The sequence below is a fragment of the Danio rerio genome, chromosome 12, assembly GCF_052040795.2.
Source record: "Danio rerio strain M-AB ecotype USA chromosome 12, GRCz13ab, whole genome shotgun sequence".
Classification (NCBI taxonomy): domain Eukaryota; kingdom Metazoa; phylum Chordata; class Actinopteri; order Cypriniformes; family Danionidae; genus Danio; species Danio rerio.
This window is the reverse complement of record NC_141032.1, coordinates 39,969,142-39,984,649: the sequence shown is the minus strand read 5'-3', so window position 1 is coordinate 39,984,649 and position 15,508 is coordinate 39,969,142. Positions and strand designations below refer to the sequence as shown.

The 15,508-nt window shown below is 36.5% G+C and overlaps 1 protein-coding gene across 14 annotated transcripts in view; it reads left to right on the top strand.

The window, feature by feature from the left end:
* sdk2b (sidekick cell adhesion molecule 2b) overlaps positions 1-8,819 on the top strand; it is a 628,575-nt gene extending 619,756 nt beyond the window's left edge. For 8 of the 14 annotated variants that reach the window (XM_087276682.1, XM_087276680.1, XM_087276681.1 and 5 more), the window contains one exon: positions 6,984-8,819. In XM_087276682.1, the coding sequence (XP_087132808.1) occupies positions 6,984-7,400 (417 nt within the window). In that variant the 3' untranslated portion in view covers positions 7,401-8,819. Of the gene's footprint in view, positions 1-5,409; positions 5,467-6,983 lie in introns of all 14 variants that reach the window. The other 6 variants (XM_087276677.1, XM_087276675.1, XM_087276678.1 and 3 more) reach the window with 1 other exon arrangement.
* The last annotated feature ends 6,689 nt before the right edge of the window (positions 8,820-15,508 follow it).

Here is a 15,508-nt window from a genome sequence, read left to right as displayed (position 1 = left end):
TGCTGAAGGGTTTTCTGTAGGGCCGGTGTTATAATCAAAACTGATTTCGTTTTTTTTTTTTTCTTCTTCGTATGGGAACATCTTGGCCCACTTTCTCTCTTGGCAGGAGACTAAAAATACGTGCCAAACAAGCAGTTCCAGATCTGATCCTCCCATCTGAGAATTCATTAAGCAACCCCGTCAAAGATTTCCTATCGTTATTTGCTTTCTGTTATTTTTGTGTTTGCTCACATATTTACTAATAATGTTGTTTTGCCTTTAATGCAATTCGACCTATTTATTTGTCTTTCTATTGGTACATCTATTAAAGATTTGGCAACTCATTTTTTAACATAAAACAAAAAAATTACAAAATTAAATGTTGCATTCGTGTTTGGTTGTCTTTATTTTAATAGTTTGATTATTTCACTTTTCTAACTATTGCATGTAAAATGCCTTTTTGTTACATTTTTAGTAGTGTTTACTTTCTTGAGTATCATTCTTTAATAATATTTAATACTCTTACTGGCCACTTTATTAGGTACACCTTACTAGTACCGGGTTGGATCCCCATTTGCCTTCAGAACTGCCTAAATCCTTCTTGGCATAGGTTCAACAAGGTACTGGAAATATTCCTCAGAGATTTAAATCTATATTAACATGATAGCATCTCGCAGGTGCTGCAGATTTATGGGCTGCACATCCATGATGCGAATCTCCTGTTCCACCACATCCCATTGGATTGGATCCTATTGGATTGAGATCTGGTGACTGTGGAGGACATTTGAGTACAGTGAACTCATTGTCATGTTCAAGAAAGCAGTTTAAGACTCTGTGTTTGGTTTGATTGGATGAACGCATTATCACACTCAATGCAGTGCAATATGGCCTTATACCATCACTGGTGGGACACTACGCACTCCTCCCACCAGTGCCGATATACAATCACATCGCAATCACAGCGCATTGCTACTAATACACACTCATTCAATTATGAATAATTTTTACAAGCAATATTTAGATAGATATAAAGCCTGAATCCATGGTCTGTCTAAACCTTACAGGACCAGTTTTCCTACTGTAAATAAATAAATACATTTTGTGTGTTTTTTTTTTTACCTCCAAATTCCAGTCTTTTTGTTTTTAGTTTGTCACAACAAAATGAACAGTTCTTTTTCAGTCACATCTACATAATCATCAGTGTAATTGCCCTTCATTTTGAGCTGAATGCTCCATCCAGGTGTTTTGGCCAAATGCTCATATTACAGCTGACAGGCTCTCATTTGATTCATTTTCATAGAGTGGATTTCTGTCATATTTGACTTTCTAGAGGAGTGAATGAATGCAAACAAACATGTTTGTGGGGAGTGAACAGCTGTCAGACCCTCCTGTGTCAGCAGGGGTGGGTCACTGTGACATGTTTTGATGACCACACACACACACACAGTGTGAGTATGTGTGTTCGGCTTCACTGAGGTCACGCTGAACAGAAAAAGCTTTCAAAGCTGAAATGCAGGGGGTTTTGTTTGCTGCTTATTGAGTTGTTGAATTTGCTGGAATGACTGGAATGTCTTTCATTAAAAACCTACCGCCATTTAATAGGCTCATATCATTATACGCTTAATATTAAGCAATCGTGGGGTAAGATAGTAATTTATGATCAGTAATTTTACATTTGTTTCTATTTTGGGCTTATATATACAGTGCTCAGCATAAATGAGAACACACCCATTTTAAAATGAATATCTTTACCCATTTCTCAGTGAATATAGACAATACATTTTGGTGCATTTAAAAAAAAATAATAAACAGTTCTATTACAGAAGTGTTCTTTTTATTAAACACTTCTATCCATTAAAATAAGAGTTAAATCACTGGACATCTTCAGGAACAGAAAGTTTATACATTTGAATTCAAGCGTGTTATTGCAAAAACATATTACAAGCTACAAAATTTGCCCTAAATGTATATTTTTTTATGTTTCTCTTGATTTGACTTGTTTATTGAAATTGTATTTAATAATTTCTCTCAAAAGGTTTGTTTGAGTATTTCCAGTTTTGGTTTTGGTACTGACTAATCTAATGCATGCACAGATGTATTATTGTAAAGCACCTTATAGAAAATATTACAATTAAAATATACATTTAAAAGAGAGATATAAAGGGGTGTAGTCATTTATGCTGAGAAACCGTATAGACTGTATTAATTATCATGATATGATTTACATCTTTTTATATTCATTTGTAGAAAATAGAAATAAATGTCTATTAATTAATAAAATCCAAGCCCAAAGAAATATTTAAAAATACCATTTACTTTGACTAAAGTTATTGACTTTTTTGGAGTTTGTGTATATATATATATATATATATATATATATATATTTATTTATTTATTTATATATATATATATATATATATATATATATATATATATATATATATATATATATATATATATATATATATATATATATATATATATATATATATATATATATATATATATATATATATATATAGTTTATTTATTTTGTCTGTCAATAATTAAATAAATGTGAATAAATCTATTTTTTATTTTAAAGAAATGTACGAAGCAAGTTAGTCATAGCTTAAAGAAAATAAAAAAAAGTAATTAGCTGTGAATTTGTAGGGATGTCATGAAATTTAGATTTTAAAATGGGAACTTTCTTGTATGCATAGAGATAAAAACCAGTGTTCTGCATTTAATCATATGGCTTTTTTCCAAAATGTTTCTGCTATTTGAAGGGGGAAAAGGATGAAAGGCTTTGGCATTGCCTGTGCAGCTCTTGTTTTGGGGGACGAGGGGCTGGTTTAGGGGAAACTATTCTCCTCTCTGGAATTTAAACACAGGCATGTGTGGCACATATGTGTGCATACAATAATGCTGTACCAGAGAGATCTGTGAATTCTTAGCCTTTTCATTATAACACACATAGACAGACACAGAAAAAATGCTGAAATGCTGCATTCAAAAACACAATCTAAATGTAAAGAAATGACCGCTTAAAATTAACTTAAATACTATTCTATAATTATTTGATTTCATTATTAAATATGTCATATTAAAATAATTATTGTAATGGCATTTCCCGTTTTCTGTGATTGAACAGGCTAATTCGGACAAAACTAGCCTCACTGTTAATTACAGACATAACTGTGGCTTAAATTTCCAACTGCTGCGCATCAACTTGGACTATGTTCTCAGTTGGAAAAAAAAACATGTCACGAATGTAAAGGTAACGATGATAGTAACCAGCTTGGGCGTGTCTCAGGTCTGCGATTCGTACTGTATCAGAGTTGTACAAGTTCATTGATTTAAAATATCTACATAGTTGTCCAAATTAACGTCTTGCGATTGTTTTCTAACTGCTGCATGTAGTGTTTCAGTAGTAAACAGCTGTTCACTGTTCCTGTCAGTGAGCTCCGTCCAGCAACCAAACCAAACTGCCTTCAGATTGACGTGTTTCGACTGATTTAGAGGGTTTTTACTGTATTTTACATTTAGGCTTAGGGTTAGATTAGGTTTTTTTTCATGGACATTGATCAATAGATAAATAGAAGTCAGTCTAATTTCAAAGCAGCAGCAGTTTTTTTGCCATCTCCTGTTGTCCTGTCAGGTTCCTTTACTGATGAAAAGGCCCAAATACTCTGCAGTTGTAAAGAATAACTGAAGTAAAGAATTCAAGAGCTTTGAACCTGTCTGTGTGTTTATATATATATATATATATATATATATATATATATATATATATATATATATATATATATATATATATATATATATATATATATATATATATATATATATATTTATATATAATTTTTAATATAAATATGTATTTTTTAATATGAAGTACATCTAGGATGGTTGTTTTTGCAGAATAAACCCTTCTGTCTGATACAACAGTGCTTTACAGCTTTATTCTGTGATAACAACCCTTTTGGATGTACTTTATACCTAAAGGAACCTGATTGTAAAGTGTGACCATTTGTATATAAATACAAACTTATTTAGCCTAAGACTTCAAAGGGTGAATAAAACAGAATTTATTCAGAATCTACCTTTAAAAGTTCAAAATGAACACTACCAGATTGAATTCTTAATGCAGGGAAGGCAAAAAGTGTTGCTGAAGATTAAGTCTACATAAAACCCCAAGCCATAGTGGTTCTTCTCTGTTATGTTAAGCTGTTTTCTTCTCCAGTTGGCATTTTGTTAGTAGTTTATGATGCATCTTTGGTGAAACTCTAGAATGTGAGCCAGAAATGTCATGTTGAGAAAACCAAAGTTGTTGTGATAAATGGTGCTGGTGGAAGATATTAATGGAGAGCAGATCTTTATACAGTTGTCCATTGTTTTAGTGCAGATTCCTGTCTTGACAAAGAGTGTAGGAAGCCGTCATGAGGAACTTATCCAACGTTGTTCCAAGAACTGCATTAAAGTGTCACAAAGTGTTGAGAAGATTTACTCCCTGCCCGCATTACCCTTACAAAAAAAAATGTTTCATGCTACAAAACCTGCTGGTATGACAGCATGGTGTTTTATTTCCTTAACTTTACTTTTAGATATACTGATGTTTATCAGACAGGTCCAATTAGAGTCTGTTCGGTTGGTTTCTTAGTTACTTTATTGGTTTGTTTTGTTCTGTTTTGTTTTGTATGGTCTTGTTTGATTTTTTGGATTGTTTTACTGTTTTTGCTTGTTTTTTTTAGCTTTGTATTTATATGGATTTTGCTTTGGTTTGACTTGGTTTTTGTTTCATTTTTTGGTTTAATTTTGTTTTTTGATATTTTTGTGTTTTGTTTGGTTATGTTTTAGTTTATTTGGTTTTCACATTTGTTTCTTTTTATGTTTTGTTTTGCTTAGTTGTGGTTTTTGTTTTGTCTTGTTTGGTTTGATTTAGTTTTATTTGACTTGTTTCAGTTTGTTTTAATGTTGTTTGTGATGTAGAAAGCGTAAAAACAAGAATCAATGCTTGAAATGAATATATTCTTAAGCAAAAAAGAGATTTCATTACACTGAATTCTATTTCATTACACAATAATTCTAATTCATAAAATGAATTTAAAAATTTTATATTTATTAAATTGTTATGCTGATCCTGCAATTTTTTTCATTGTTACAAATGTAATGCTAATTGAATAAATAATAATAAATACTTTATTTTAATTTTAACATGCTTTGCTTATTAAAATATTTCTGCACAAACTTAAACAGTGTTCTGGATTTATTGTAATTTCGCAACTATGATTGATAGAAAACATGCAATATGTCAATTCTTTCTTTCTTTTTTTTTTTTTTTGTATGGGTAATGCACCATTTAAAAATAGCAGCCATTGTTTGTCCCATGAAAATGATGTAGGGCCCATTCTTCACTGCTTTAAACCCCATGTCTCTGTTTACCTCTAGGAGGCGCTTGTTTTCTCCTTTAAGACTGGGGGCCTTCAAACTCTTCCAACTCAATGGGTGAGGAAATGCATTGTGCATCGATTGACAGGAAGTCGCTTCCTAGTGCTTGTCCATTCCTATCCTCTCCATTAGGTTCATTCATACATGGTCAAACCCCCCAAAACTCAGCGTGTGACTGGTACCAGAGGGTAAAGTGGTAGAGAGGTTATTTTAAATAATAGATAGGTTCTTTTCCCTGTTTTGGTTTTGCTTTTCTTTCATTTTGGGATCATTTTTGACAGATTAATCAATGTGCTCGTTTCACAACTACTTTCCTACAGTTAATAAAGGTTTGATTATTTGGAAAGAAAATATAGAGTTTCCAAAGGTGGACCAATAGAATTGGAAATTGTTCATGTAATTAGGTTTCCATTGAGGTTCATCATGGTCTACATCATGTTGTGAGAGTAGAGTAAGATAAATAGGAGGTCGCAACACATTGTTTGATCAAACTAAAGATTATAAACTAGATACTATAACTAGAAGGTTTTTACCTAACATTCATACTGTATGGTAACATGAAGTTTGTTTTACTTTGATGCGATAGCGATTAAAGTAACTCAAATTTCTGCGACTGAATGATAAACTCAAATCGATCATTTTCACTGAACTCACACTTACAAGTCATCATTTCTGTTCTTTTAACCTTTATTAACTTTCACTGTAGCCTCTTTTTTCAGTTGACAAGTAAATTCAACCAACTTTCTGACCACTACTGCATAAATAATGTTGCATATGTGATAGCTGGGTTACACTTCTTCACATTAACCACCAATGTAAAGTGTAAAAGACTGCAATTGACAGTTATTAATCATTACAAATATACTAAACTATAGCTAACACAAGTTTGCGGATCAGTATCAAAATAACCATTTTAAAGAATATATTAACATAAGCCTTGTCTAATATTAAAAAGGACTGTTGTCAGTTTTGTACAATTTAAAGAGACAGTTTACAAATAAATGAAAATTCTGCAACCATTTACTCACTCTTCACTTGATAACCTATTTGAGTGTCTTTTTTTTTTGTTGAACAAAAAGTAGGATATTTGGAAAAATGCTGGATGCTGAGAACTAATGAGTTCCATAGCATTTGTTTTCCTAATATGAAAATGAATGGGTCCCAGCATCCAGCATTCTTCAAAATATCTTCTTTTATGTTCAACAGAAGAAAGAAGCTCATAAAGTATTTAAACCACATGACGGAGAGTAAACAACTTTCATGTTGGTGTGAACTATTCCTGTAATTTATTGGAAATAGAATGCCTCTGCCCAAAAAAGGGTATTGAAATAGTTCCTCAAACCACACTGACCCCAAACTTTTACATAATATTTTATATCATTTATGGTGTAACGATAACTGATGAAAACTTATGACCCAGCTGTCAAAATGACAAATGAATATCATTTCTAGAGCATTCTAGATTCTGTGGAGTGAACTCGGACACCTTCTCAAATCATCTCCTCCCTTGAATCTGAGATTACAGAAGCAGTTCGCTCTCCATTTCTCACCCGTTCCCTTTCTTTCCACTGTAGGGCAGCGACAGTGAATATGAGGTGGACCCCAACCGCCAGAAGACCCATTCCTTTGTCAACCACTACATCAGCGACCCGACCTACTACAACTCCTGGCGCCGGCAGCAGAAGGGAATCTCCAGAGCGCAGGCCTACAACTACACAGAGTCTGAGTCGGGTGAGCCCGAACACTGCGCCCCTCCTCCCCCTCTGCCTCCTCTTCCTCCTCTGCCACCGTTCCCCCCTCAGCTCAGCTCTCCTACGCCCCAGAGCCAGTCCCAAACTGGCAGCCTTTTCAGGCCCAAGGGTAGCCGGACTCCCACTCCATCCCAGCAGAGCTCCAACCCACCCAGTCAGCACGGCACACTTTATCGGCCCCCAAGCAGCTTGGCTCCAGGCTCCCGAGCCCCTATCGCCGGCTTCTCCTCATTTGTTTGATAGGATGAAGATATCGAATACACGGAAACACAAAACGAAGACAAGGGGGATCTTGTTTTCCTAAACGCCTGGTCACTCTACTGAAGAACGGCAACAAAACATCAAGCTCGGGATCTGTTGTGCTTTACCTTTATTTTGATATACTTTCTTTGATCGCACATGGTTTGTTTTTTTATTTTCTTTCAGTTTTGCGTTCATTGTTTTGTTTCTTTGCTTGTGTGTACACTCTGTTTAGAATGAAAGACAATCACTTGGAAAGACATGTAAACGCATTGGTTTGTTTATTTTGTGTTGGCTGAATTAACTGCATGCTGTTTTTGTTTCGTTTTCTTTTTCGTTTGGCTCTTATCTTTTTGTTTTGTTCCACAAAAGTACAACACCAACACTAAGTTACCAATGCTGGACAACACATGAAAAAGACATTTAAAACTAAATAAACAAATAGCGCTCAGCACTTGGACCACCAGCGGTGACTGACATCATGAAAAAAGCTAAATGGTGGCTTTTACTGTGGTGCTTTTGTTCTTACACAGATAGCAAAGTGCCGCGGTGATTAGGGGAGGTTAAAGTTCGTTCGAGTATGATCTGATAAAGACCCGCCTGCACTTAGCACATGTTTGAGTTTTAAATCGAACATCATTTATTGATGTCACAGATCGGTGTTTTGAGAAGGCCAAAGGTCAAAGTAAGTGCTTCACGCTAATCTGTGTATTGAATGTTTTGTTCCGGAGAAAGGAAATGTAGATTGAGGACTTGAGAATGAGTATATTTTCCCCTGTGATAGATGGAAGGCCAAATATGTAAGAGTCTAATTCACTATGATATTATTATACTATTGCTCTGGATTCAGAGTTGTTCTTGTCAGCAGCGGGTGTGTATGTGTGTGTGTGTATGTGGTGGGCAGGGTCATTGTTGCTCCTTTTGATTTGACTCTATGATGTCATCATCCTGAGGTTCAGGTTGCACTTCGGCTGGACATAACAGTGGATATCAGATACTTACCAGCATCTCAGGTGAAGCTGGAGGTCAAAAACTATCATCAAAGAGTTCATACACCTCTCGGATATTCCCTTCCCTGCTCATCCAAAAACGTCATAGACGCTGACAACATTTCAAAGATTGTGCAACCAAGCATATGTATTGTACCTGTGAACTTTAAACCACATGGATTTTCTCAACACTTCGCTTCGACACGGCTATTCAAAGTTACTGAAGATAAAAGAAAACGGACTAAGGGACCCAACACAAAGCCAGCAGAGAACTTAACGGCACTTGCACAGCTTACTTGTGAGGTTTAATGATGTTGTTTGCTATTTCTTTTCCGTGAAGTGATTTTACTGTCTGTATAAACAAGGTCAATCACATGCTCAGTCTGCCTGAACACAGTATATTCCTAAATAAATTATGTTTTCTGCAAAAGGTACTAGTTTGAACGTTGAAAATTGAGGGGAATTCCGTCGAGGAAGTGGGTGAATCTAACTGAAAGTGTCCTCTAGCTATTGATTACAATAGACACTAAGGCTACATATTAGCCTGGAGCAACTGAAGAAAACAAGCATGATTGTCTTTTGAGTTTGTCGTCAGTTTTGTAATTGCCGGCCCAGCTTTTAAACCAGCATAGCTGAATGAAGTTGATCCACCACACATTCTTTCTAATACAAGAACTTCATACTTTCTAACTAGCAATTTGGGATCCGACTGCATATCAAACAGCAAACATGTTCTGCAGTGTGTATAATAGGGACCATCCATTAAAAGCCACCAATGGCTAGCATCTGATTCTAGACGAGGTCTTTGGGAACCTCATCAGTGTGACTCACACGCCTTCAATGGTTGTTTGAATCTTGCTCAGAGTGAGATGATTAGAACTAGGAGGGTTAAACTAACACTATGCCCTAACTCAGGGGTGGCCAACCCTGTTCCTGGAGAGCCACCTTCCTGCAGATTTCAGCTGCTAACCATATCAAACACACCTGAACTAATTAATTAGGACCTGAACACCACGTGATAATTCCAGGCAGGTGTGTTTGATATGGGTTGCAACTGAAATCTGCAGGAAGGTGGCTCTCCAGGAACAGGGTTGGCCACCCCTGCCCTAACTACATGTGACGTGGCACCTCAACATGCATCTTTTTCATGTTTAATAGACTTTTTGTTCTAACTTTCTGAGATGGCCACGTGTGAAATTTCTATTTCAGAGATGCTTTCTATATCCGCAATGTCGCCACAGAACAACAACATGGCAAAGACCACCTCGCGTACAGATTATGTTCTTTTTTCAGTGTTAAATGCTCCCAATGTGAGTTGAATTTAATTTTAAAAGACATTTATTGCCATACAAATGAAAGCAGCAGCAGATCTTGACAATAAAATAATTAACAGTTTTAAAATGAAAGTCACAACTGTGATTTAGTGCAAACGAACAACATCAGTCGCTCACTAATAATGTTAAAGAGGTTCACTATGTATTCACTCATTTAAAAGCCTTTACCATTTTGTTGGCAATGCAGTGGCTGGTATTTACCTGTTTCTGTCATGTCACGTCTCATTTGGTGCAGACAGACCAACAGCTTGTCGCTGGAATTTTGTCACAAGGCAGGTTGTTAGGACACAGTGGCTGCGTCCAAAATCGCATACTTCAATACTATATAGTACACTAAAGCAGTGGTTCTCAACTGGTTTGGTCATGGGACCCACATTTTTACATGGTCATCAAGCCACAACCCAAATGTTTAGGAACTATAATATAATTTTAGGAATTATAATTCATTTGTTTTTATTTGTTGACATACACAAGTAGTGGCAGATAAATCATAAGAAGACTTGCTATAATTAAATGAAATTTCACATGTCAAACGTTATGGTTGTCGAGCGCGTATTTCAAAATAAAAGTCCAATATAAGCAAAATAAGTTAAAAATTAAACTTTTCTTGGTTTTTTGCCCACACACTCAGCGACCCACTGAAAATGTTCCCGGTAGTTGAGAAACACTGCGCTAAAGCAGAATGCAAGCCAAGTAGTATGTCTGAATTCATAAAATTTGAAAATCAGTATGCAAGATTACCTACCATCCGGCAAGATTCTGGAGTGTGTATCCGATGCACGCTGCATGAAAATTCATGAAAGGGAGTGAAGCGACACAGCTCACGCAGGTAGGTCATGTGATCATGACAAAAAAGGGACACTCAATAGTACTTTCCATTAAAACAGCAGCGCCCAGCAACAGCCCCGGATTCCGCCATTTTGAAGTGAAAGCGTTCGGCTGTGCATTGGATCTTATTGCTGTCACGATAGCAAGCAGCTGCTTTTTTTTATTATTTAAAAAGCGTATTAAAGCTGATATACAACCTGAAAGCCGACAATACAGCACTTACTATCACAATTATCAGCCTCCACCGCGGTGACTAAAGCTCTGCACAAGACTTTTGGCCAGCGGAGAAATTAAATTGGTCATGCCCAACTGAGTCTGGTTCTCTCAAGGTTTTTTTTCTTCACTCCCATCAGGTGAAGTTTTTTTTCCCTCTCCGCTGTCGCCACTGGCTCGCATGGTTCAGGATTGGTAGAGCTACGCATCGATGAATTTGCTCTTCAGTGTTTGAACTCTCAGTAATGATTAAATCACACTGAACTGAGCTAAACTGAACTGAACTGAACTTAAACACTAAAAACTGAACAACACTGTTCCAGTTACTATGACCATTTATGTGAAGCTGCTTTGACACAATCTACATTGTAAAAGCGCTATACAAATAAAGCTGAATTGAATTGAATTGAACTTTAAATAGTTTATTTTACAGACTTATAATATGTTGTTGTTCTATTGGAGTTTTCATTCCAAAATGGCTGCCGTGCCATCTAGTTTCCCAAACTGCACTAGAGTGTCGCCTCTTGGTGATTCTATGCTCTTTGGTTCCATTCATACTGTTCATATTCATACTGTATAGAACGTAGTTTTCTAACAGCCTAGTGTTTACATTCAAATGCAGTACCTACTGAGTAGTCGGCTGTTTCGAACGAAGCCAGTGTAACTATGTTTCCACTTAAATATGTTAATAATACATGTGTGCAAAATTAGAATGTTGCATAAATCATGCAAATAAAGCTCAGTTTCCATCCAATCAAACTGATCAAACTTGTCACTTCCTGACAATGGTGCCAAATATGAAAACAAACTATTTGCTAGTAGAAGCCACGATGTGCGTTTTTGTCTGATATAATAAATTACTTGCACTTCAGAAGATGAAGATGCAATTAAATTAAAATGAAATTCTGTCCCATCATGTTCATTTTTATCACATTAATTATTTATTTATTTTTTTTTTAAATGATCAAATTTATTCAGGAAATTTCTTTCCAACATAGTTTATGCCAACACGATCTCACAACAATTCATAACTTTTTGTTTTAGTGGCTAATTTGTATGCTTTTGTACAATAGTGTAGGGATGATATACAGTTTAATCGAAAGAATGAGCAGTCTGTCAGATGATGAAGAGCCGGAGTCAGAGATTCAAATAAATAAATGAAGTTTACTGAAGATAGTTTGCAGTTTCATCAGCAAAAGCCTTTACAATTACACTCTCACATAACATCAGTAACTGTGTCATACATGTAGGTGTTCTAACCTGATTGGTTAAAACACAGACATAGGAACATTTTCATGTGGGGTTCGTGCGTACAATTCTAAACAATATCTTAAGCATAAATGTCAGACATCCACTAGACTGTTTAGAGCTGACTCCAGACCTGTGAAATAGATCCACAATCAAATAGAACACACACACTTAAAGAATAATCTGTTGCTTATCCAAGGCTAAGTGTACTCTCAGCCGTCCTTATCAAAACTGGTTAAAAACCGGTATAATCTACATTCAGGTAGTTATAATATCCTTACTACACAAAGTCTATCTTGAATAAAAAGTCAAATCACTTTAAAAGAATTAACCGTAAAAATAGCTAAATCACTTTAGACCAGGGGTCTCAAACTCAATTTACCTGGGGGCCGCAGGAGGCAAAGTCTGGGTGAGGCTGGGCCGCATAAGGGATTTCACAAAAAAAAAGTCCTCAAATGTCATTATTAACAGTTTTAATTAATGAACATGAAGTGTCCTGAACATTAATAAACATTGAGTGAAGATTATGAACAGTTCTTCTGAACATGGCATCTTTTGCCTACTCCTTGCTGCCAGAGACTTGACAGCGCTTCTGCTCACAAATCTGAACCACATTTGGCTTTAGAGCGGAAGCAGTTGAGACCCTCAGTATGGAACTTGGGGGGGGGGTGATTGGTGCAGATCTGTAGAGTGGATGCACGTGTACTGAAGAGCGGTGGTATTGCGCGCGTACTGATCAGCTGTGTTGTCGCGCGCGTACTGATCCGCTGTGTTGTCGCGCGCCTACTGAAGGGCGGGACCGAAGGTGTGCCGCGTCGCGGGAGCACTTTTGATCATTTTGGAAGGGCACTTTCTATCCAAGACTAAAAAGGGCATGTGCTCTGCACAGACTGAGCCCTATGTGTGCACGTGCCTGCCCTCACCTAAAAAAAGGCGTATATGTATAAATAAAACACCCCCACCCCACTCCAGTCACATCAGTCTGTACCAGTCTGTATCTACCTATAATATATATAAGATGCAGGCTGTAGCTAGGTAGGTGGCAGGCTGCAGATAGGTAGCTAAGTGGCAGGCAGGGGCGGGAACAGCTTACCTTGGTTCTGGCTGGCGCGAGTTCCCTCCCGTCACTTCGGCAGGCGGGGAATCCCAGTGACCGCTGTGTACGGATAGAATCAGCGGAGCGTGGAGCGCTCCACTGATTCTGTCAATGTACAGCGGTCAGCGCGGGCCACAAAATATTGCACTGAGGGCCGCAAATGGCCCGCGGGCCGCGAGTTTGAGACCCCTGCTTTAAACATTTTAGATAGTATTAACTCATAGAAATAACAATCAAAACAGTTGCTTCCAGTCCTCAGCCTTCCGTTCCACTCTAGGTCTCAGAGACCTCTGACCTAGTTTGGTGGCTCCTGAAAGTAGTTATAAAGAGACAGGCAAATGCACTGAACATTCTTATATTAAGTAATGTGTTAACTTATTCATTAGTCAAAATCAATTCAAAGGTAAATACTCATTCAAATAATCAAATAATTATATGTAATAAAACAAATGATGAGAAACAGGATGATAAAAAGGATAAATGTTGGTCCATGATGAGACGGATTGGAAAGCAGAAATCCGAATCCTTCAACAGCATTCGTGCAATTAAGTACAATTTGATCATCCCTGATGATGGTTGGGTTTAGAGGTGGGGTTGAGTGCCATGCCTCCTTTTTAAAATCATACATTTTCATACAACTGAACTTGTACAAATTAATGCAAAATAGCCAATTAACTGACAATACCTAAAATAGTTACGTGAGATCAGGCTGTTTATGCACATTTTTATCTATGTAAAAGTTTTTCCCACTCTTTTGTGAGCGTATGTTTTTCTTTTTTATGTGCGATTTTAAATTTGATGTGCATCTTGCCACTTTTCCATTAAGCATTTTTTATGTATTCTTTCAAAATGTGCACAAAAAAAATGAATGAACTCAATGAAAGTCTTTTTGAGAGGTTTGAGTTTAAAATATGCCCACCACCCATGCTGGTAATTCTAATGGTTTTGGTCTAATCGCTATTGGTAGTTCACCAGAACACACTCAAGGTGCAACAAGTCAAACTGAAGCCCTTATATTGATTCAGTTACCCTATTGCTATCAAAGCATGGCCTCATGAGGAACACAAGTGACACACCAAAATAACCAAATGTTAAGTGGTGTACAAAGGTTCGCAAATCTGTTTACCGCTTAAATACGTCATCTGGGTATTTCAAGTGCGCTTAATATTTTTAGAATTTTCAGTGTGAATATGTTGTTTATACTACAAAATACTATAGAATAGTTCCAACATAGGCTCATTCTGAAAACGTAGTTCTATATACACGTTCCTGGAGACCACGAATTATGTAGCCAGAGGTACGTATGGCTAAATTTCATTTTTTAAATGAACTCCACAGGGCGGTTTGACTCCAGTCCTCTTCGCATTTCTTTTCAGCTGCCTGCTACCTCCGTGTGAGCTTAGTGAAACAGAGAGGACTCGACCACGACCACAGGGTTTGAGTTTAAAGAAGAACGGTTCCAGAAGGCAGGTAAGACAAAAACAGAAACTAAAAACTAAATTAAGTAAATTAATTAAGTAAATAACAGGGTGGGGAAAATCTGAAATCATCATGGTAAAAATGAAACAAGCGCTTTTGTTTTTCTGGATTGCTTTTGAAAGATGTTGGTTGGGTTTAGGGAAGTGGGTGGGCAGGTCAATTGATAAAATTGATTGGGTTTAGGGAAGGAGGAGAATGAGTCAGTTGATTGGTCGGTCAGTCAGTCAGTCAAGCAGTAAATCAATAGCGGCCTCTAGTGGGTTTATTGCGAGAACAGCAGGGGCGAATACCACTCGTGAGAGAAATTTGAGATCTGAAAAAGCATACGACCTCTTATGAATTTGGGAAAACAAAGACTGCAAAAATACGTACCTCCTGGGATGTATTTCGCAGCCTCCAGAAAATGTATTTAGAGGTACATTTTCAGTATGAGCCTGGGTTGAATAGTTCTTAAGTATGGGATTTGGGATGCACCAACGTAGTGTATAACGCACCCTTCTAGACCAGAATCATTAGATGGAATCTCACTTGTGGCACTAAGAGAAATATAGGTGGCTACATGGTAAATCCAACAACAGACCTCATATTGGTTTCCAATTTTAGAACTAACTAAAATTTGTTGAGAGTATATAGAGCATATAACAATGTTTATTGGGTTGTACAGACTTAACTACCAGCTTTATCAGATAAAGTTTGGGGACAGCCAAATCAATTAGATGATTGTTTGCTAGGATGTGTTCTTTATAGTTCAGTTCAATTCAAGTTTATTTGTATAGCACTTTTCATAATCATTATTGTTTCAAGGTAGCTTTACATTATTGTATAACAATCAAATTCATAAAAGTTAAGGTTATTAGATACTATAACTACATTAGTTACAAATAACTGTTATTAACTAACTAATAGCTTTAAACAGTTGAA